The sequence below is a fragment of the Plectropomus leopardus genome, chromosome 16 (genome assembly GCF_008729295.1).
Source record: "Plectropomus leopardus isolate mb chromosome 16, YSFRI_Pleo_2.0, whole genome shotgun sequence".
NCBI lineage: Eukaryota > Metazoa > Chordata > Actinopteri > Perciformes > Serranidae > Plectropomus > Plectropomus leopardus.
The window spans coordinates 19,857,566-19,879,516 of NC_056478.1; the positions used below are offsets into that span (position 1 = coordinate 19,857,566).

Sequence of the window (21,951 nt, forward strand, 5' to 3'; positions counted from 1 at the left end):
AATGTTGGCCTTAGTACTACAAGTGTCTGATCTGATTTCAGCACTTGACCTCATGATATTTTATTTTATACCAACTAATAGATAAAAGAAATTATATTTTACAAAAAGAATGACAACAGTTTCTTCGATAAGTGGAAAATGTCAAGATGTAAAGGTGAAATCACACCGTATAAACGGCATTTAAGAGTAATTTGTGTTTGGCTGGCAAGTCTTTTTCTGGGCTAGATAGAATGAAATTCTAAAAGAAAATGATATATGCCAAATCAACAGGCATTTTGACATCTTGTGATATGTTCACAGCCGCCTGCATATTGAGACTCCAACACTCAAGACTTTTTTTTTAGTTAAAAGCAACTATTTTTATTACAACAGAACATGTATATACAGCAAAAGGCACAGTAGAAATACAGGTATGGATGGAAAGCTGGTGCAGTTGGTGTGGAGTCGGGGTTTTGGTGCAGGTTGGAGATTTAGAAGCACTTCCTGTGGACGATAGAGGGGCCAGCCTCATCGTACTCCTGCTTGCTGATCCACATCTGCTGGAAGGTGGACAGGGAGGCCAGGATGGAGCCGCCGATCCAGACGGAGTATTTCCTCTCAGGGGGAGCGATGATCTGCAGGGAGGAGCAGAGGTACAGGTTGGTACCAGTCATATTTTGCAACATAGTGGAATTTAACCAGTTAGTGCCGGCTGATGATGGCTCACCTTGATCTTCATGGTGCTAGGGGCCAGGGCGGTGATCTCCTTCTGCATACGGTCAGCAATACCAGGGTACATGGTGGTTCCACCAGACAGCACATTGTTGGCGTACAGGTCCTTACGGATGTCAATGTCACACTTCATGATGCTGTTGTATGCAGTCTCATGGATACCAGCAGACTCCATACCTGTGCAGGTGAGAGGACAAAGGTGAGTGTTCATATGGGTGATACACACGTAGAACATGTATGCAAATATGGAAATAAATGCAGAAAATATATTGTAAATATTACAAGTAATATACAAAACATAATAATAGTATCAAAAATAAAGACAGAATTTTTTATGGTAAAACAAAGAATAAAAAGTAATAAAATCCAAAAAGACTGGCAGATTCGCAGTTTATAAACATTCAACAAGTCATCATTGACACACTTTAATTGGAGTTATAAGCAGGTATAAGACTATTTTGTATGTGTGTTAATGCAGATTGTGTACAGTATATTTTTCTGTATTTTATGAAGACATTTAATATTAATTTAACTTCTTTTTACTGTATTATAATTGGTTATCTATTTATATGAGGAAGGGTTGCAGTTGTTGAAAAACATTAATAAATTCTTAAATAAGTTTACAGCTACAGTGAGGTGCCAAAAAAATTCTGAAAGATTACATGATGCTTATAAAACAAATATATATAGAGAGAAATAAGTTACAAATTTCTAAAACATATATGATTTTTTTTTTACACTTATGCTTTATTTTATTTTATTTTATTTTATTTTATATCAAATTACTGTTTTTCTCATATGTTATTCCTATAAATATCGAACTTTTGGTATTGTTAAAAAATTACCATTACTTTCAATCTCAAATTGTACTGATCATTATGGCTTCATCTTCTTAATTTGAAAAGGGGAAAAATCTCCCCTTCGTCACTCAGTGAAGTAAGTCAGCACTTGAAACTTAATCAGATATAAATATGACTTGCAGAGTTTGCTGTGTTTACAGCTGCTGAGTGTTGGTGGTCAGTTATGACTCACCGATGAAGGAGGGCTGGAACAGGGTCTCGGGGCAGCGGAAACGCTCATTGCCGATGGTGATGACCTGACCGTCGGGCAGCTCATAGCTCTTCTCCAGTGAGGAGGAGGAGGCAGCGGTGGCCATCTCATTCTCAAAGTCCAGAGCAACGTAGCACAGCTTCTCCTTGATGTCACGCACAATCTCACGTTCAGCTGGAAGAAGGAAATGTCACAGATTAGTCGATTAATCTCACATGATAAAACTCTGATACATAATCTACAAACAGTTTTCTTTGTTGATTTCAAGAGCCAGGTGTTCACTCGGCTTTAAGATGAAGAAAAGGGGATTTATTTCTCTTACAAATTAAAAGTTTATATCGTCATTATATCATCTTCTGTCAGCTGTTTTTTGGCCGATTTAGCATGTTCAATTATTGTCAGACCCGGCAGAGTCTGTCTGTAAATGAAATCACTCTGATTGGCAGTTCAGCTCAGTGAACGAGTGAGGAAATCAAACAAACGACTAAAGCCAAGATGGCATGAGATCGGTTATGTTGTTAATGTGCTAACTGGCTAACTAGTGTTTTAAATCCGTCTTGTCGGTAGCCTGGTTTCTCTTTCCAATTGACGAATACCGACTACTGCTGCCTGCTGGTATGGGGAGTTATTGTTTGTACGTGCCGGTTGGCCGTTGGCTGTAGTCTTTGTGGTGTGTTTAAGTACCACCTTTTTGGCCAAGACACCGGTGAGGTTTGGTGTGTCTGTGCTTTTAATTGCTGGTGCCGTCTTACCAGTGGTGACGAAGGAGTAGCCACGCTCAGTCAGGATCTTCATCAGGTAGTCAGTCAAGTCGCGACCGGCCAGATCCAGACGCATGATGGCGTGGGGAAGAGCGTAACCCTCATAGATGGGCACGTTGTGGGTCACACCATCACCAGAGTCCAACACAATACCTGTCCACAAAAAGCAGATGTTTTTCAGAGGACAACACATATTGCAAGTGCAAGTCTGCGTTTTAATCGACCTGCAATGTTATGCACAGAATTAAAAACTTAACCAATAAGCTGATAATTTTACCTACATCAGTACTTATCCAGTGATGAATTTGTGAGGAAAACACTGTTTGACTCACATGCCTCCTCAGGGAACACAGAATCAATTTTTGTGCTTCCAAGGTGTTACACGTATGCAGAAGTGTTAAATAGTACGATTTTAGCAAAACTGCATGTGTTTGGGAAGTACTGAGCATGACTGGATAAATGAGACCCGGATTATACTGTAGGAGTTGTGTGAGAGTTGTAGACAGATGTTTTGATATGATTTTGCTGTTGTTAAATATGGTCCCTATAACTTCAGTTCATTAAGAATTTTTGCTTATTTTAGATTCTTCTTTTACTGTGGAGGCACACAAGAAAAACAAACTTTTCCTCATGAATTCAACGTAACACGGAGTGAGCAATTGATATTCAAATGGTTACTTTTTTTGGTGAAGTATTCTTTTAAAGTCCTTGGCAGAGACTCACCGGTGGTACGACCAGAGGCATACAGGGACAGCACGGCCTGAATAGCCACATACATGGCGGGGACGTTGAAGGTCTCAAACATAATCTGGGTCATCTTCTCCCTGTTGGCTTTGGGGTTGAGGGGGGCCTCAGTCAGCAGGGTGGGGTGCTCCTCTGGGGCCACACGGAGCTCGTTGTAGAAGGTGTGGTGCCAGATCTGTGAGGCAGGTGCAGGGAGGAATAAGTCCAAGGACAGAAATGACTCAAAGTTAGGCTCCAGTCATGAAAGAAAAGAAAAATATTTTGAGATATTTTTTTTGTTTTTCGTCACCTTCTCCATGTCGTCCCAGTTGGTGATGATGCCGTGCTCGATGGGGTACTTCAGAGTCAGGATACCCCTCTTGCTCTGGGCCTCGTCTCCCACATAGCTGTCCTTCTGACCCATACCCACCATCACACCCTGACAACGCAAAAGCAAACACGTCTCAGAATCTCAGACTGCCTGCCATGAAGCTACAATAATTTTCCAGAAATCTTTCCTTATTCCTACCTGGTGACGGGGGCGTCCAACAATGGATGGGAAGACAGCACGGGGAGCGTCATCACCGGCGAACCCAGCCTTGACCAGGCCAGAGCCGTTGTCGCACACCAGGGCGGTGGTCTCGTCGTCGTCACACATGTTTGGTTTTTTCTGGTCTGGCCTTCTGTTCAAGATGGGGGATGAAAACACAGGCAAAACATTAGTTTAGTTTTAAACAAAGTTTCAGTTAAATCAAAGTAATTATTTGCAGGAAATAATATCCCAATCATGTTTAAATGTGTAATATTTCCATTTTAAGCTGTATGTCACGTGTGAAAACAAAATAATGCTGTCCTGAGAAACAATGTAGCACTATGTTTAGTACGAAGACACCTCTGAGCGCTCTAATCTCCTCCCTGAGCCTCACAGCTGCCTGAAAAGCCAAAACAGGACATGACCCGGCCCACACACACTCTCTCGCAGGTCTATTTTCAGCCTCTGGGCCCATATCACCCTCCTCCGCCCCCACAACCCGTCCTCTGTATCTCATCGTTAAGCCGGGGCCAGTTAACAGCTGAAGCGGTGTGTCTTTTGACAAGTGGCAGGAGGAGGCCTGGCTCTCTCCTCAGCTGTCGCCACTCATATAGTGGACTCCTCTGTTTGGAGCCAGACCATGTGCTCTGATCCTTCCAGGATCTCTGGACACAGCCTGCATCCCAAGTGCATCCTGCATCCCCCCTCTTCATACAGGCATCTCCATCCAATTCAACATGTGTATGTTCAGTTTAAATGGCTGCTTTTGCATTACAGGATATGGTTTCATGGAAATTAGCCTCAGTTCTGCAGATTAGACTGTTTTTTGTAGATAGTTTTATCAAAATGAGCTAACTCTGACCAAGAAAATCAAACCTGTCTACATCTTTCTGAAGTTTCCCTACAAGACTGGTTCTCAAGGGATTATGTTTTGTCTCAAACTGGGGGGATTTATATTAAACAAGGACTTTGGGTGCCCTCCACTAGAAAATTTTGAGAAATTTCTTTCAATCTGGTGAATTTTTATGTACCAATTTGTGCCTTCTCTGCATGAATTTATGACGTAAATGCCATTAATCTTTTCAAAATAAAAGTTGTCTGCTCCAGTTTTTATTAGGGAGGACAGATGCACATGTTCTAAATATTGAGGGGCACAAAATCTACGTCTATGCTGGCTCTGACACGTTGGTGGCAATATTGTTCAAGGCTTTATTGACGCCATTCATTGCATTTATGCATTAGGTTCTCGTAATCAGATTTGAATTATGTCTAAGTAGAGTATAGAATAAATAAGCGTTATGTGTGAAATTACTCTGCATTTAAATAGCTGATATTGTGCCATACAAAGGCTAACCGCAGTTATTAACACATGACCCGCCCAATTACTCGACATCATCATCTTCATTACTTATCGTATCACTTATTTTGGTATTTGCACTACCCTCATTCTGTCATTCACCATCTCCTGTAAGACGCTTGTTTTCCTCGACCCGATAGTATTCCAAATCTGCCTGAACCCAAACAGAGAGCAGTAACTTCATTTACTGTGGTTTTGGTTTGATGTTGTAGTTACTGCAATTTTTACACCCTGTTTTCTCTAAAACAAAACAACACTGAACCAGAAAATGTTTGTTACAAGATACAGCGGATATCCAAAGTATCAGTCGCAACTCAATCTTTGACCAAAATTGTAGTTACTGTATTTGGTCTTTTCAGAGCAGTATTGATGATAAAAAGCAACTTTCATTATTATCAACTATTTCATCTAACCAGGAAAGTCTCAATTAAATTAAACATCTCATTGTCCCGGTCAAGGAAATCAGACTAGACTTTGATTTTTGAGGGTTTCAGTGGTGAGTTTTTAACTTTCCACACTGTTTTAATCCCTGCCATAAAATATTCTATTTAACACACTGAGTTGTTTGATTCTTTTTAGCATTAAAACAGTCAAACTTCATAATACTTGTTTAATCTAAAAGTGTATCAACAAATAAGTTTCTCTCAGGTTGTATCAAGTTGAGTTAGAGCCTCGTGCCTGCCTCTCCACAGCAAGCATCCCTGCATCCTAAACCTCAGAGTCTTTCCTCCTCTGCAGGTCAATTTTAATGAATCTGGACGACCTTTTTCATATTTTTGCAACACTCTCTGAACTCTGAACACCACCAATTATCCATTTCTTTTTCTTTTTTCCACTTCTCCCCCCTCTTGTATGCTCAGCTCTCATCCTCCACCCAACAACACATTATCAGCTCTGATCACAGAATCAAAACAACTTCCAGCTCTAAAAAAATATATCCATATTGTAGCAGTAAAATGTCCTACAGCAACAGCCTCTGTTCATCCTCCCTGATCCCAACAGTCCAGAAAAAAAAACCAACAGCAGAAATGAAAGAAGACTGCAAAGGCACTCACCAAGTTGTTACCACAAGACTGGAGTTTCCACTGGGACAAAGGGCCAAGGGTGCGAGGGGGTCCTTAAATATGTCCCGGCATACTGAGGCTGGGGGCCGGTGGGCGGGCTCAGGAGTTCACACAAGCCCAAATTAAGTGCTGCTTAGCAAAATGGCTCAGGAAAGTGGATCCTGTGTCAGGGATGCCATCAAAGTTGGAGAGGTGTTGCCTTGGAGACAAAAGTGTAAAGACAGAATTGAGGAGTGGATGGATGGTTACATGCAAAAAGCTGTGATTTATCCAGTTTGACATGGATTTGTGTGAAATTAATAAACTCTGGCATACCATCAAATCCCAAAATGCACATTTGAGCCAAATATATCTGTTTTTTTTTAAAGAAGTGTACACCTTAATTGTATTTCAGATGTCAAATTATTTTGTGACTTATTTAAGAATCATTTTAAGCCCTTTAAATCAACTTTTGGCCTTTAAATTAGATGTGACAGAGAGATTTTGACACTCATAAAACACCTCAACTGCTACATCATCAGCTAGATAAGCTTAGATTCTCGCCTCATACATGGCAGCATCTTTCTCTCATTCATACTCTACAGAGCCGCCCTTCAGGTCTCTGAGGATGTGCTAATATGACTAAGCTCGAGCAGGGCACTGGGGGTGTGGGTGACAGGACGGTAATTTGAGATCTTGTCTGAGCAATCTAGTTAAGGAGTCGGTCTAAGGGGGAACCTGCCTGTGACCGTTTGCCAATGTGGTGGCATGTGTGAAGGCCAGAAACATGCCAGACAGCTGACAGGCAATATTGTGAGAGTAGGTGGGTGGGAGGGTGCTGGGGCCAGGTCTCAGACCTCCAGCAGACGACAGATCCCTGGGACGGCCTGTGCAGGGAACGACAAGCAGCGCTTCTGAGCTCTGATTGGCTCCAGTGTCTCCTTTTAGGGAAATGGAGTGCAACAGGTGCCAGCGGCTGCATGTCTGCAGACTGTGGCCAGGACTCAGGCTCCTTATTCGTCACCTTGCACTGCCCCCACAGCATCTACGTCCCCATGCTGGAGCCCTATCAGGCCACGGTGAGAGCAGTAAGAATGTAAATACCCCCCCACACCATCAACACTGTGAAATATTCCATTTGTAGCCATGTGCTGTAATGAACCTCAGAGAGAGACGCTACTAACCTACTTATCTATTTCCATACCAAGCTTTTACATAACAAGAGACCTGAGTTACTTTCACATACTGTACCTTTACCAACTGATACAGTCGGAGGTGAATTTTCTGATGAATCACCACTGTATACAGAGTTTAAAGAGGGTTTAAAGAGTCTAAAGAGGCTTCATGTCAAACAACTGACATTATGATCAAATATTCAGATCTTTTTCTATCTCCCATAAAATGAAGAAAAAATTATTATCAAAATTAATTTTTATTTTTATGGACCAATCAATTAATCCACTAATTTAAACACCATGATAATCTCAGTAATTCAGACATCTTGGTTTTCAAGAGCAAAGAGAAAGAGAGACAACACAAAAATTATTATTATTATGAAACATAAGTTGAACATATACCATATACAGAAAAACTGAGTGAAAGATGACTGTAGCTCTAGATAACTTACGCAAAAGTCAACAGAACATTTACGTATCATTAACATTAACATAACATTAACATAAATAGGGCATTGTGTACGTCAGTCTGTGATGATGATGTTAGCCAAAAAAAAGAGTGCGAGAGGGAAAAAGAAAGTAGTTCCTATATGAAACTGTTAACAACAAGATCTGTGGATTATCCTTAATAACTAGGTCATGATTTCTGGAAAGAGTTTTTAAAATGTATTTTTTTGACATTTTGAGCACTACAAGCCGAGTACAATCTAGTTCCAATATACTGAAGAGAGAGCAGACATCTCTACAGCTGATATCTCCAAAACTCTGCAGCTCACACCAAAACAATCTGGACTGACACATAGCACTACAGGTGAGGGGGGAAATGTGTATTTTTAATTTTAGAGTGAACTGTCCCTTTAAGTAAAGTTAAGTAGCAATACCTCAGTAAAAAACACACACTTACATGTACTTAATACAGCAAAGATCAACTAAAAGTAAAGAAAAAAATACTTGGCTGCTGCCTGTATGATATTAATACATTAGGGGATCATTATGAAAGCATATCCCATGTAAGTATTACTTTATTGTTGGTTGTGGTGGAGCTAATTTGGACTGCTTTATACTTTTGGTATTCAATCTGTTTCAATACAATATATTTTATGAAGCGATTGTATGTTTCATTTATAAAATCTTAATCTAAACTGTAACTTAATCTGTTAAACAGATATAGTGAGGTGAAATTTACAGTTTCTCCTTTTTAAATATAGTGGAGTGGAAGTATAAAGTACATGAAATGGAAATACCCAAGAAACGTGCCTCTAAATTGTACTTAAGTACAGTACCTGAGAAGGTTTACTTCTGAACACTGACAACAGTCAAGTTTCTGCGGGCCACAAAGTCCAAATCAACCGCACATTCCCTGGTGAATAAAACAAAAATAACAACAAAGAATTAACAACAAAGTCTTATTAAATGACTGTAAATGAGTTTCTAACATTTAAATCAACCGAGCAATATGTGTGTTCAGTCTGCGTTTTTGGAGCAGACTCCACTGTTCAGTAAAGGGAACAGCTGCTGCACATTATTGAGAAAAAACTAGGATTCAGAGACATCACGTTAGTTTTGGATGAAACCGCCGCTGTGTTTTGTCAACAGCTCGCCTCAAGTCAAGGAAGCACTTTTTGGCAGAGTCCTGTCTTTATCACCAGGTCTTTATCAGGATAAAGCAGATTGGTCTTAAATGGGTCATGGTTTTGAGGGACATTCGTCCTTATAAGGGCATGTGGGAAGCACACGGTTTGTCTGTCCTGACAGCTGCCCCCTCTGTACTGCACCCCCCACCCCCCTCAACACACACACACACACACACACACTATATCTGCTGCTGGCAACAACTTAATTTTAACAATCAAGTCCTGCTTTGATAGTGGTTTGTTTACCACTGAACATACAGTGCTGACATACATTATATGAAATACACTGAAAAAATAATCAGGTGTGTTTTATGCCACATTTCCCGCAATTATGGCACATACAGTTGAGTAATATCTGTTGCTGGAAGATGTTTAAATCCAACTTTGTACGAAAATGGAAGAAACTGGCTTTTTTGGTATCATAGTAAAAAGAAACATTTCCACATTCAACTACTAAGTCAGGAGGGAGGTAAAATTTGCTGAATTCAAGCGGGCTACTTTAGATAAGTTAATAAACTTTCCCACAGCTTAGATTTGCTGCTTTTTCTGACTTATAAATGCATAAATGAGTTACTTTAACACTTTGAAACCCTAAGTGACATCATGTTTCTTGTACTGCCTTCAGACGCCTTTTACGTGTGTATACAGCGTTGATCCCTGAGCAAATTGTTGTGATTTCATTTGGAAACATGGGAAAAAAGACAGTGAGCAACTTGGTCAGAAATGTTCCAAAAATTGCAAGAAATAAGTAGATTGAGATTTTTTCTTAAAAAAAAAAAATGAAATAAATAAAAAGCAATGGAAAGTGCTTGCAGAAAAAAAAGAAAAAAGCTAGGGGAAAAGTATATTTCTAATTATCATAAATATATCTTTAAAATTATGCGACAGAATTATATATTTTTTAAGTACTTTTTGCCAAATTTCATTTGTAAAAAATTTAAAAAGTAATAAACATTATTATTATTATTTTAATTTCTTTCACTTTTATGTCTTTTTCTTTTTTACTTTTTTTTAAAAATTATTTGTTAGTAATGTTCTTGTGCCTTTTATACATATTTCTTTCTAATTTTTAGGTCATTTCTTCTTTTATTGCTCATTGCACTGTTCACAAGTTTTAGAATATGATAAAGCCAATTTGCTCAGGTTCAAAGGGTTAATAACTTTGAAACTGCAGATACCATAACTCTGATGGCAATGTTTTGCACACGTCCATCACACCAGAAGTTTACAATTACCAAAACTAAATCACTGCAGGAGTAAATGCCAGGAACAGCCACTGATGATGAACATGCAGTGTTGTTCTTGGCAACAGCCGTCATCGTAATGTGTCACATGCCTGCTGTAAACAGCTGCTGTCTCAGCAGCGTTTGACAAACTGCATGCTGGTTGACATGTTAATCACATCAGCAGCTATTCTGAAACATTTTGTTATATGACCATTACATCAAACGCTGTCATCACCTAAAATCATTCTTTCTATAAAATGACAGAAACCCGCCTTTAAGAACAATAAAAAGGTTGATATTTGGACGTTTTGAAATCTTACATTTGCCTATACATACATTTTTTAAAAATAATTATCAATTGTCAATAACTTGGGGGCAACGTCAACAAGTTTTGAGCACAACATTGACGTATCCTAACGTGGCAGATGATTTAGAAGGTGAAACTATTTTGTGGCAGACTTTGTTGAGTATTTTGTTTGGGGACTGAGCAGTAAATGTTGGATAGATAACTGTGACAATATTGTAATGGTATTTCATAAACCCATAAGGGTTGAGCACAAAACAAAGGAAAACAACTAAAAAGTCAATCCAGCGATATTCATCATTTGGAGTCGTATTTTTGGCCAGTATTCACTCCCTTGTAGCTCTGTTTTTGGTCCTTACCAACTTCAGAGAGATATATCTGAATCTCTAGCTGCTTAGTGCTCCACTTTGTTCACCAGCTAGTCTCTTACCTTGTCAGTCTGTGCAGTTTAGTGCTGAGCACTACTGAGAGCGATGAGAGTGAACTAAAACAAGTTGCAGCTAAACAATGTCTTGTAACTGGCAATAAAGCTTTGTAAAGCAGAGAGGAGCTGCAGATTTGGGGTTATAATTAGGTAAATCACTAAGTACTCTTCCTATCATTGTCAACATTCTTGATAGCAAGCTCTTAAATTTGGATATTAAAGAATTGTGACCAAGAAATTTTGAGAAAAAGAAACTTGTAATTACAAGCTGTGGACAAATGATGTAATGGAGACAGTGTGACTAAATTACCTGAAACTCATTCCCTGATACCTAATGGCTAATACATTACGATGCAATATAATATAATGACAGCACAATATCTCTGATACACTAAAACTGGTCGATAATATCAGCTAATTTATCGGTCTGTCTCTGATTGTTCCTGTTTTTAAGGTATGAACTAGTGAATGAGCATGCTATAGTTAGTTATGCTGTAAAATAATTTCTGGTTGATTTTGATGCATTTTTAGAATTCATAGATATTCCCTGACTTCTCTTGGAAACTGATCCAGTTCCTTAATTTCCCTGTTTTGGAATACAAGTCTTGGTATTCCATGATGAAATATATTTCAGGCTGAATGAAGAGCACTTGGTAAAAGACAAGAGGTTCATTTAAATTTAGAGGTTTACTATACATGGCAAGAAACAATGATCCATGTAGCAGTTCCCTTCAGTATCACTGTGTTGTGGATATATGACAGGGTGTGCTTTACTGAGACCTGTTCAAGCACTGGCAGCAGTTTCTCAGATAAAGTCAGCTCTATAAATATATAGGGTGCTTTGAAAGTTTCCATGTCAGCGCTCCATTGTTCTGCGTCCTGTGTGTGCTTGAGCAGGCAGGAGTTGGATTGGGAGCCACATGGGGGGTGATAAATAGAAGTATTAGAGGAATACTATAGCGATACCAGTGTGGAATTTAGCTATATTTAAGTACTTTACTTAAATACAATTTTAAGATACTAATTTTAAGTATTCCTATGTTTTGTCATTAGTCACTTTGCAGATTTAGATTATTGATACAAAATATAATCAACAAAATTCTGATGTAATATAATAAGTTAAGCAACCCAGCAGTAAATGTGCACCACTTTTAACAGCTGTGGCACACGTAAAAGTGTTACCCGCATCAATGATCATAATGATGCCAATACTTTCATTACTTGTATTTTTATACTGTGGCATTGCCTTTACCTCAGTAAAAGCAGGCCTCATTGTAAAATAATTAGTGCTGACTATGACAAATGAAGTTTAAGGTGAATGAAAGTTTATAGTATATTATACAAGTATTGTCATATTCAAAATAAGAATGTTTATTCCTGTGTGCTTAGACTCAATATGTTGAAATTGGGCAGCTTTTAAGTCAACAAAAAAAGGCTTATATAAATTCACACACACACAAGAACGAGAACAAAAACCTCTATGGTCTGCAAAACAAATGTCTCAATAATTCAACAGTTACGCCAAATTATATTTTGGACATTTTCAACAGTTGGCAAGAAGCCTACGTCTTAAAATCAGTGTCTTTAAAAATATATAAAAGACTGGTAGTCTTTTAAGCCAATTCATCTTCCTATATAATATATTGCTAAAATAATATCTTGAAGTGATGCGTAACGTGTCGGCCTTACGTATTGTCCGCGAAGCAATTCATTGGCTGAGCCGTAGCAACCACAATGAGTCCATAGCAACGGATCCACAACGCAACAGTTTTTCTCACAAATGTCGACTAACGTTACCAGTCTGAGTTTTCACATTTCTGCTAGCACTTTAGTTTCTTATAAATAAAACGCAGAGCATTTGTAACCAATCCGTTTTAAAATGGGGGACAAAAAGCAACCACCTCCTCCCAAACGTGTTTTTATCAACGACGTCGACAGGTATTCCTCCAAACACATCGCGAAGGTAAATGAGCCTACGTAGCTGACTATATGTATGTTTCAATGTAAAATGTCTGGTTTTACAGTATTTTTCTGACCACGCTGACAGTTTTTATCGACATGTGGAGCCGGACTGGCCTCTGAGGAGGCAGAAGAGGAGGAGACCTCCCCTCCAGGTGAACCTGCCCTCCAGATAGTGGGAACTGTTTCTCCTTCAAACAAAGATGAAAAAGAAAGCTTTCTGTTTGAACAGTATACGGTGAGTCAGGCATTAAATAACAGGTATTTATTATTGTCATTATTTTGTTTTTTACAGGAATCTGGTGCATATTACTAAGATGCAAACACATAGTACAGGTAGCGTTAGTGGTGGAAAGTAACTGAGTACATCCACTTAAGCACTGTCGGCTACTTAAGTATAATTTTGCTTGCATTTTACTTGAGTGACTATAACATTTTTTTTCCACTTTTCATTGGTACATTTGTAGTTGACAATATTGTAGACTACTTTTGATCATTTATTTGACTACTAGTTACTGGCAGTGGTGGAATGTAACTGAGTATATTTACTCGGTACTGTAGACCTACTTAAGTATAATTTTGAGGTACCTGTAGCCTGCTTTCTGTGAGTATTTCTATTTTCTGCTATGTGGGATAGTACTGTATTTTACTTTTTACCCCAGTATATTTTCTAAAGTTATATTTAGGCCTACTGGCTACTTAAATACCTGATGCAGTACTATACTTCAAACAATTTACCTAGTAGTAAAAAAACATATCTTATAGTAGCTCCACATGGACGAACTACCACATTAAAATGCTCTTTCATGTATTTGCTGGTGATAAAAAGAGAATAATATAATATTATATAATAATAAAACACTGTGAAAGAAGTAATTCTGCATAATGAGTACTTTTACCTTTGATACTTAAAGTACATTTTACTGATAATACTTCTGTACTTATACTTAAGTAACATATTGAATTCAGGACTCTAACTTGTAGTGGTGTATTTCCATAGTGATGTTTTTCAGCTTTAACCTATAGGAAGGCTGAAACTATAAATTATTTTCAATATCAATATTTGCTGATTTTTTTTTATCATTTAATCAATCAATTGTTTAGTCTATAAAATGTTTTTTAAAAAATAGTTAAAAATGCTCATCACCATTTCCCAGAGCTCAAAGTGATGTCTTCAAATTGCTTTTTTGTCCAACCAATAGTCGAAGATGTAAAGACTATCATATAATACATTATTTTACTGACATAAATGACAAAGAAAAGTAGCAAATTATCTCATTAAAGGAGCCAGAACCAGCAAATGTTTGACATTTTTGCTTGAAAAATGACTGAATCTATTAATCAGTTATCAAAAGTTAGCGATTAATTTTCTTTCAATTGACAAATTGATTAATAGCCAAATCTTTGCAGCTCTAGTAAAAAAGATCCAATAAACACTACAACAAATAAATGCATCAGTAATAATATTCCAGTAAAGATTCAGTTAAGGAGACATTTAATGAGTACTTTTACTCTTTTTTTATTTTAAGTACATTTAGCTGATAATACTTCAGTACTTTCACTGAATCCAAAATCTGAAAGCAGGACTTTTACTTGTAATTAATATTTATATTGTGCCATGTTATGTCAACTTTATGTTTATTATTTATATTTCTGTAAAATGCAAATCACAGAAAATGCACATTTGGATATATATACTGTGTCTGTTTTGGCAGTCACCAACTCGAGGTGAGCTTCTTGAGCACCTGATGGAGTGTGACATTGTGGTGTACAACATATCAGAAAATGCTACACAACAGCAGGTTGAAGATGCAACATGGGCAATAAGAGGTAGTATGCTGGACTTTAGTAGTAGTATACCGTGTTGTCTTGAGATTTTTCTACAATAACCTAAAATGTAAAATGTAATTTTCAATTCCTTTTACTTTTTCCATCTTTTGCAAACAGCTCTTCATGCTGAGATGGAGAACTACAAGTCTCGGAAAATGTTCATCTTAGTCTCGAGCGTGATGACCTGGGCCATGACCAAACCACAGAATCCGGTGAGCCTGTAGGAGAAAATGTAGGCAAACTTTTCCTGCGCATAAAACATAGCCAACACGATTGTAATTTCTCTCTTCAGGAAGAGACAGATGTTCTGCTGACAGAGGAAGAGTTCAGAAGAAGACGACCACACCCAAATTTTAGAAACCGCAATGATCTGGAGAAACTTGTGCTCAAACTGGGCAGAGGTGTAAGTACACACTGTGATGAAAAGTTCAACATATTCAAAAATATGTCAGCAGAAAAGGAGCATTTGACACTGTGTAGTTTTTTCTTCAGTCCCAACTTCAGCACTAGGAAAATAAATGAAATTAACTATGAAAAGACCGAAAAATTCCTTTAAACCTCATGAATTCTGTTTGATTTTCCAATTTTACAGAAAAAGTCAAAGCTTACCGGCTATGTTGTAGCTAGTGGTCTTCAGTACGGAAAGGGAGAAAACCTCTTTCACTACTTTTTCAAGGTATATAGAAATTTGATAATAACCCTGTTTACTCTACATTGGTTGTTGTAGTATCTAATATAGCCTGATTTACAATTTTTATCTTTGTTCAACTTTTGTATTTTTGAACAGGTGTCCTGGTTGATGCAGTTTCCAAAAGTCCCCTCTCTTTGGACAGGGCACAAATTACATCCCAATGATTCACGTATACGACCTTGGGGGGTGATTTTAACTCACTGCACTCCTATGTTTATGTTAACTGTTTTTTAGACCATTCCTTCAAGGCTGACCTGTGCTTCTTTTTCAGAGTGATTCAAAACATCATTGAACTCAAACCAAAGTCAAAGTACATTCTTGCTGTCGATGACTCCAAGAACACTTTAGAGGATATTGTAAAGGTAACATGAATGCAGCAATACATTAAAAAAAATGAAATGAAAAATGAATTTTATATATATATATATATATATGTATATATAAAATTTCTATCATTCTATTGTGAATTGTCTCCATGTAAACAGCAAAGACAAAATGACAAAAAAGAGGATGCAAAAATGATTTTGATTCTTAATCCTTCAGATGATAAGCGATACACTTGGGCCAGGAAAGATTAACAAAGTGCCAGAGCAGGAAGCCATCACCATGAAGGCTTTTAAGGTACAGTATGTCATTTCATGGAATATTCACCTTTTGCTGTATTTGGTTACTCACTGTTTTTGTTGATGATCTCGGCTTCTTCTGGTGTTGATTGACTGCAGGATGTTAAGAGAGTTGCCGTGAGATGCTTAACTGATTTGTCATGTTCAAACAACTTCAAAATACCCCAAAATAAAACAAGTCTTTTCAAAACCAAGGTTCAAATCAATGTGGCAAAACAAAGAAAAAACCAAAACAGATAAATCAAGCAATAACACTGAAATTTTACAAAAAAAAACACAGCGGTTGAAGACTGTGTCCTCTTCTGCATCTTCCCTGTTGACTATTTTCACACACCTGCTTCGATTGAGAAAATTCTGCGATGCCTGGTCAGGTGATGCATTCAAATGATTCTCCAAAAATGTGAAATTACAAAGTCTTGCTAGAAATGGCTCTAACAGACTCAGTTTCTCCCAAAGTGAGAATTCAATCCAGAAACACTCAAAATTATTTGTTAGCAAATGATTAAATATAGCCGCTGCTCTCTGGAAAATCGATGGAAGGCTTTTTAAAAAATTATTTAACCAATAAATATTAAATCTAAAAAAAATCTGTATTGGTAACTGCTTCCATATTCTCTCTTTAGCCAGAGGAGCTGGAGTACCTAAATATCAACCTCCGCCTGGATGCTTTTATCATAAAAGACTCCTTCAGTCTCCGCTGGACGTCTGAAGCTGGGATGGTTGAAAACATGGCGAGCATTGTGGAGGAATACAAAGACACCAGGCAGCTACTTGTGAGTCTTACATACAAATAGGAAACATTTATGTATATTTAGATATAATCTCTGTTATTCTGGTCAATGTTATGCCTGGATTCAATTGGTAGGTCATCCACAGCAATACAAACACCTTTATGTGGTATTTTAATGTCATGATTTCCTCTTTTTACATTAATCTGCTCAGCCAATCAGAATCTGCCTGGTTGGACCTCCAGCTGTGGGTAAAAGCACCGTTGCAGAGAAGCTCTGTGGTCATTACCAAATACACCACATCAAGATCAAAGAGGTCATTGAGGAGAAGATCGCACAACTGGTCAGTGAAATAAAAGGATGGTATTTGATTCTGTCTTATTTTCACTGCTGCCATGTAACTAAAGGAGATATACTGCCCTCTTGTGGAAGATCTAATTTGCAGTTTGAGACTCAAACATACTTATTTTTCCTTTTTTCCATATGCTACAGAAGGAGATAGTGAATGAATCTGACCCTGAAAATGTCAGTGAAGATGTTGCAGCTGCTGCACAGAAACAGAAACTGGAAATTTTTAACAAAAGCATGGACATGAATGCAGGTTAGTTATAGAACCACAGCCCTGAATGATAATCACATCTTTCACTTTATTGATGTTAAAAGTTGTGGTTTGACTACAGCAGCCTCGTAGTACTTTAAACATCAATGCTGAAACGATTGAACACAAAGCTTTAAGATATTAAAAGTGAGATAGAGACATGTATTACTCCATAACCTGTTTAGAAACAGGTCTGATGTTTAGTCAGTGCGAAGAAAAGGGCATGTAGCCTTTAACGCTCTGCAAGATTTTAAAAGGACCTGTTATGCTCATTTACTAGAACACGTTAATATCCCTTAATGGCCAAAAAACGATTTATTTTCCTCATACTGTCTGTGCTGGAACACCTGTATTCACACGCTGTTTAAGATGCTCCGTTTCAGCGATTATTGATGTGTTGTTGCATAAAGTCTTTTAGTTTCTCACTTTAGGTTTAAATTACTCTGTTGGTCCATCAGGTCGACTGGCAGACCATCTAGTTTTTGACATTTTGCAAGAAAAGCTGAATTCAAAGCCATGTAGGAATCAAGGATTTGTTATCGATGGCTTCCTCAAAACCTACGAGCAGGCAAAGATGATTTTCTCTGGTGAGTTTCATTCAATTCATTCAGTTACTTCATAATGTTTAATATCAACTACACTAATGTTGATGTGTTTTGTTAATTTTCCAGATGAGGTCACAGAGAACCATGATTTGATGCCCAAAACACCCGTATACAACAAGAATATTACTCCAGGTTGTTAATGTTTTTCCTGCTTTTTTTACCACAGAGGTAGAACACAGATATTCAGTTCTTACAGCCAGGCAGGCACGAGAGCTGATCCTGAGAAATGCACGTTAAACAAGCCAGAGCTTCCCAAATCTCTCTCCAAACCTCTAACAAAACATTCGTCTTGTTTTGTGTTCTCCAGAGCATGTTTTTGCCCTCAATGCGACAGATGATTTTCTGACAAAGCGAGTGCAGGGACTTCCACAGAGTGTGGCAGAGAAGATGCACTACACACAGGAGGAGTTTAACCCTCGCCTGACGAGATACAGACAACTCTGTGCTGCTGAGGAAACCTTGCTGGACTACTTTGATGAGCTTGAGATTCACCCAGAACACATTGGTACTGTCCTCAGAGACACATAGTTCATATCTAACTGTGAAAGAATATTTAAAATGATCTCATATGGACATATGGGGCAAGTTTTTGCCCATCTGTGTTGCGTTTTATACACGTGACTATAAAAAAATGTAACTATGTTTTAAACTATTTGTTGTTTTCTTCTAGTTTAGAATTTAGAAACACCATTGTGTCATATTCAAAAGAGCTTGCTACTTCTTAGCTCAAAAACTGGAAGGAACACCTTAACATTTTGGGAAATGTGTTTACTTACTTTCTTATGTAGAGTTAGAGTAGAAGATTGACATCACTCTCATGTCTTCACAGTAAAAAGAGTGTTTTTACCATAGAAAAACATGAAGAAAACTAGAAGTAAAGTTTACATCCATGTCTGTCAAGACTTGTATGTAGCCATGAAAGTTGACAGTGTTGCTCAATAGTCATCATTTTCATTGAAAAACAAGGTTTCTTTGCGAACGTCTTCCTCTTGGCAGCACCAAAGATCTAAACAGTCAACACAGTTTCAAGGTCAACACCAGTTTAGTATCTGGCCAACATCTCTCCTTCTGTCTCTGACTTATGACGTTAAATGTTTTTACAGAACATTATGGTGTCACAGTGACGTTTACCTTTGACGTTTTGTATATAAAATTATAGTATTTTATACTATTGGACATTTGAGTGAAATATTATCGCCAAAGACATGTTTTGTGAGGTCACAGTGACCTTTGGCCACCAAAACCTAATCAGGTGATCCTCTAGTCTAAATGGACATTTGTGCCTAATTTGGGGAAATTTCTTGAGTTGTCCACGAAAATGTTACAGACGCAAGGTCACAGTGACTCTGGTCTTTTGATGCTTGGCCACCAAAACATAAGTTCATTTTTGAGTCCCAATTGACATTTGTGCCAAATTTGAGGAAAACTGAAAACGTTATACTCCCGGCCACAGCCGATGCTAGCGCAGAGGCATGATGGGAAAATGAGGGCAGAGAGCAGAGTCTCTGCCACACACTTTTAGTGGGTCATAAATGGTGACTGAGAGGGATTACTTCTGTACCAGTCTATACAAAAAAACTCTGAACAGTATACCTTTAATAACAAGGATTTACATGTGGCGACAACATAAAGATCTGTGGAGAGCCATTCCACAATGGTTTTGTTTCTCTACAGTAAGAATGACTTGTTTCTCTCCAGAGGTCACTGCAGGAGATTCAGAGTATGCAGATGTTATGAAGAAGATCACAGAGATGGTGGGAGCTCCCAAAAACTATGGTCTGAGTCCAGAGGAGCAGGAGGAGGAGGACAGGAAGAAAGAGGAAGAGAGGAGGCAGAGAGTGGCTGCAGAGGCTGCGGAGAAGAAACGCAGGAAGGAAGCTGCACTGGCTGAGATGGCTGCTCAGTATGAGGAGTGGGTAAGTTTTATACATTCACAGATGGTTGTGCAAATATAAACATTGATGTACTTATTAGTAAATACTAATATTTTATGATTTATTAGCAGAAGAATTTGTCGGAGGTGAAGCGACAGGAGTGCGAGCTGCTGGAAGCTCACTCTCTTCCTCTGAGGAACTATCTGATGAAGTACGTGATGCCCTCGCTCACTGAGGCCATGTTAGAGTGCTCCAAGATCAAACCGGACGACCCCGTCGACTTTTTGGTATTTTCACAGCAGACCTACTTCTATTGAACATTAAGTGCTTTTTGTTGAATATGAGTGAATTTATGCAGGAGTTGATATTTTCTGGTTTCTTTTTCAGGCTGAATATCTTCTACGGAACAACCAGCAAGAATAACAAATGATCCAATACATGCTATTGATTTGCATCTTTTGAGGTTGTGTTTATTGTACAGTTATTAAAACAATAAAAAAAATGACTGAACTGTAATTTAAAATGCACATTTAGATAATAAATTCACATTAGGTATGTCTTTATAAAATGTCAACAAGTTTCTTATTCTCTTTAGCAAAAGTAAGTGTCATTTTCAATCACATATAAATATCGGTCTTTGATAAAGGGTTTTACTATCATCTATCCTTTCTGCAGTTGTAAAAGTTAATGTATGGTTAACAAACAGGTTATTGTGTTGAGGCTCTGCAGCCATTTTCAGAAGGTCAGAGGTCAAATGCTTCACTGAGGACCTACTTAGTGAACTAAGGAGCTAAAAAAGACAGATTTATAAACACAGTGATTTATTGAAAATCATATGTCAACTAAGCAGGAGTGCAAAAATCTCAACTAGCCACCAAAGTGGAAATTAAGGTATTGGCTGCTGCAGAGTGTTAGATATGAAAGCAAAAGTGTGTTCAGAAAAACCTATGTCATCTAATATATATTTTTTATATATATATATATATATATATATATATATATATATATATATATATATATATATATATATATATATATATATATATATATATATATATAAATTAAAAGGTATATTAAAGCCCCAAAATAAAACTGTGGTATGACATAATACAGAAAAACACAGGAAGTGCCAAAGAATACATTGCAGGTATATTGCAATAGGTTATCTACAGTTCTAGCAAATTTAAACACTAAAAGCTTTACTTTCAATATAAAAAAGATATTAATGTGCCTCTTGATGTAGAACTTGGCTCAGCATTTGTTAGACATTTACGGTTCAGCCAGGTTTCCACTCGTTACAGCTCTGTCCTCTGACAGCCTCCATCTGGTCTGTGACTCAGCTCTTTCTCTGTCGAAGAGTCACAGTTTACTGGAACAAGCCCGCTGACTCTGGTCTTAATCCAGCAAAGATATACACGCAACAATATTGAGAGGGAGGTTTATTTTGTGAAATGTTCTTTGATTTAAGGCGAGAAAGTATATAGAGCTTTAAAACAAAGATTTAACATTTCACTTTATTCCAATATTTTGTTATAACTCACAAAACCTGATGACTCATGCTGCAGATATTTTTTTGATATCGCACACTAAGAAAACTTCAACAATTGCACATCTAAGTAAATGTGCATAAATACAAATTTAAGGTATTCTTTAAGCATTAACTTGAGTATTATCTTTTAATGTTTCTTTATACTTCTGCTGCACTACAACTCAGGGAGAAATATTTTGCTTTTCAGTCCATTGCATTTGTCTGACAGTGTTAGCTTACGACTTGGGATTTTACGTACAACATATGTAAAAGTTTTTAAATTCTAATGTTTCGTTTCAGAATAAACTGCCCAATTAGAGCTGAAATGATTAGTTGATTTTAATTGATTAGTCAATTGGTAGGAATTAATTAGCAACTATTTTGTGATTCCTCTTTTTTTCTGCAAAAATCTCATGTTTCCAGCTTCTAACGTGTGATATTTTTACTTCTCTAATACTTTATGTATGGAGAAAATACGATATGAGATGTCAGGGAAAGCAAGTGGATTTAGACAGATACGGCAGCCCTTCCTTGATTATACCAAAGCACTGGGAGGGCCCTCATGACACCTTTTC

General features: G+C 37.6%; 2 protein-coding genes across 3 annotated transcripts; one reads left to right on the forward strand and one right to left on the reverse strand.

Annotated features, from left to right (window-relative positions):
- Nucleotides 1-333: 333 nt before the first annotated feature.
- On the reverse strand, nucleotides 334-6,296 carry actc1a (actin alpha cardiac muscle 1a). Of its 2 annotated transcripts, none has more exons than XM_042503003.1 (8): nucleotides 6,190-6,296; nucleotides 3,775-3,928; nucleotides 3,556-3,684; nucleotides 3,246-3,441; nucleotides 2,514-2,675; nucleotides 1,744-1,935; nucleotides 707-888; nucleotides 334-614 (listed from the first exon to the last, which is right to left on the reverse strand). In XM_042503003.1, the coding sequence occupies exons 2-8, from the start codon at nucleotides 3,901-3,903 to the stop codon at nucleotides 471-473; spliced, it is 1,134 nt and encodes a 377-aa protein (XP_042358937.1). In that variant the 5' UTR covers nucleotides 3,904-3,928; nucleotides 6,190-6,296; the 3' UTR covers nucleotides 334-470. The 2 variants fall into 2 exon arrangements, with proteins under 2 accessions (XP_042358937.1, XP_042358938.1); XM_042503004.1 differs by having other exon boundaries at nucleotides 3,775-3,925; nucleotides 6,190-6,271.
- Nucleotides 6,297-12,714: 6,418 nt separating this feature from the next.
- On the forward strand, nucleotides 12,715-20,282 carry LOC121955163 (adenylate kinase 7-like). The gene is given in 19 exon segments (XM_042503001.1): nucleotides 12,715-12,903; nucleotides 12,988-13,137; nucleotides 14,615-14,729; nucleotides 14,847-14,941; nucleotides 15,022-15,132; nucleotides 15,322-15,405; nucleotides 15,517-15,546; nucleotides 15,548-15,606; nucleotides 15,692-15,782; nucleotides 15,964-16,041; nucleotides 16,667-16,816; nucleotides 16,986-17,114; nucleotides 17,264-17,372; nucleotides 17,828-17,956; nucleotides 18,041-18,106; nucleotides 18,282-18,479; nucleotides 19,673-19,890; nucleotides 19,977-20,135; nucleotides 20,236-20,282. Coding segments are annotated over 19 exon segments (2,091 nt in total). The 5' UTR covers nucleotides 12,715-12,819; the 3' UTR covers nucleotides 20,272-20,282.
- The last annotated feature ends 1,669 nt before the right edge of the window (nucleotides 20,283-21,951 follow it).

Excerpts from the sequence above, each read along its gene's own strand:
- actc1a (XM_042503003.1), bottom strand. The coding sequence starts at position 3,903 with ATGTGTGACGACGACGAGACCACCGCCCTGGTGTGCGACAACGGCTCT. Across the intron at positions 3,685-3,774 it reads TTGGACGCCCCCGTCACCAG|GGTGTGATGGTGGGTATGGG; the intron begins GTAGGAATAAGG and ends TTGCGTTGTCAG. Across the intron at positions 3,442-3,555 it reads ACTGGGACGACATGGAGAAG|ATCTGGCACCACACCTTCTA; the intron begins GTGACGAAAAAC and ends CCTGCCTCACAG.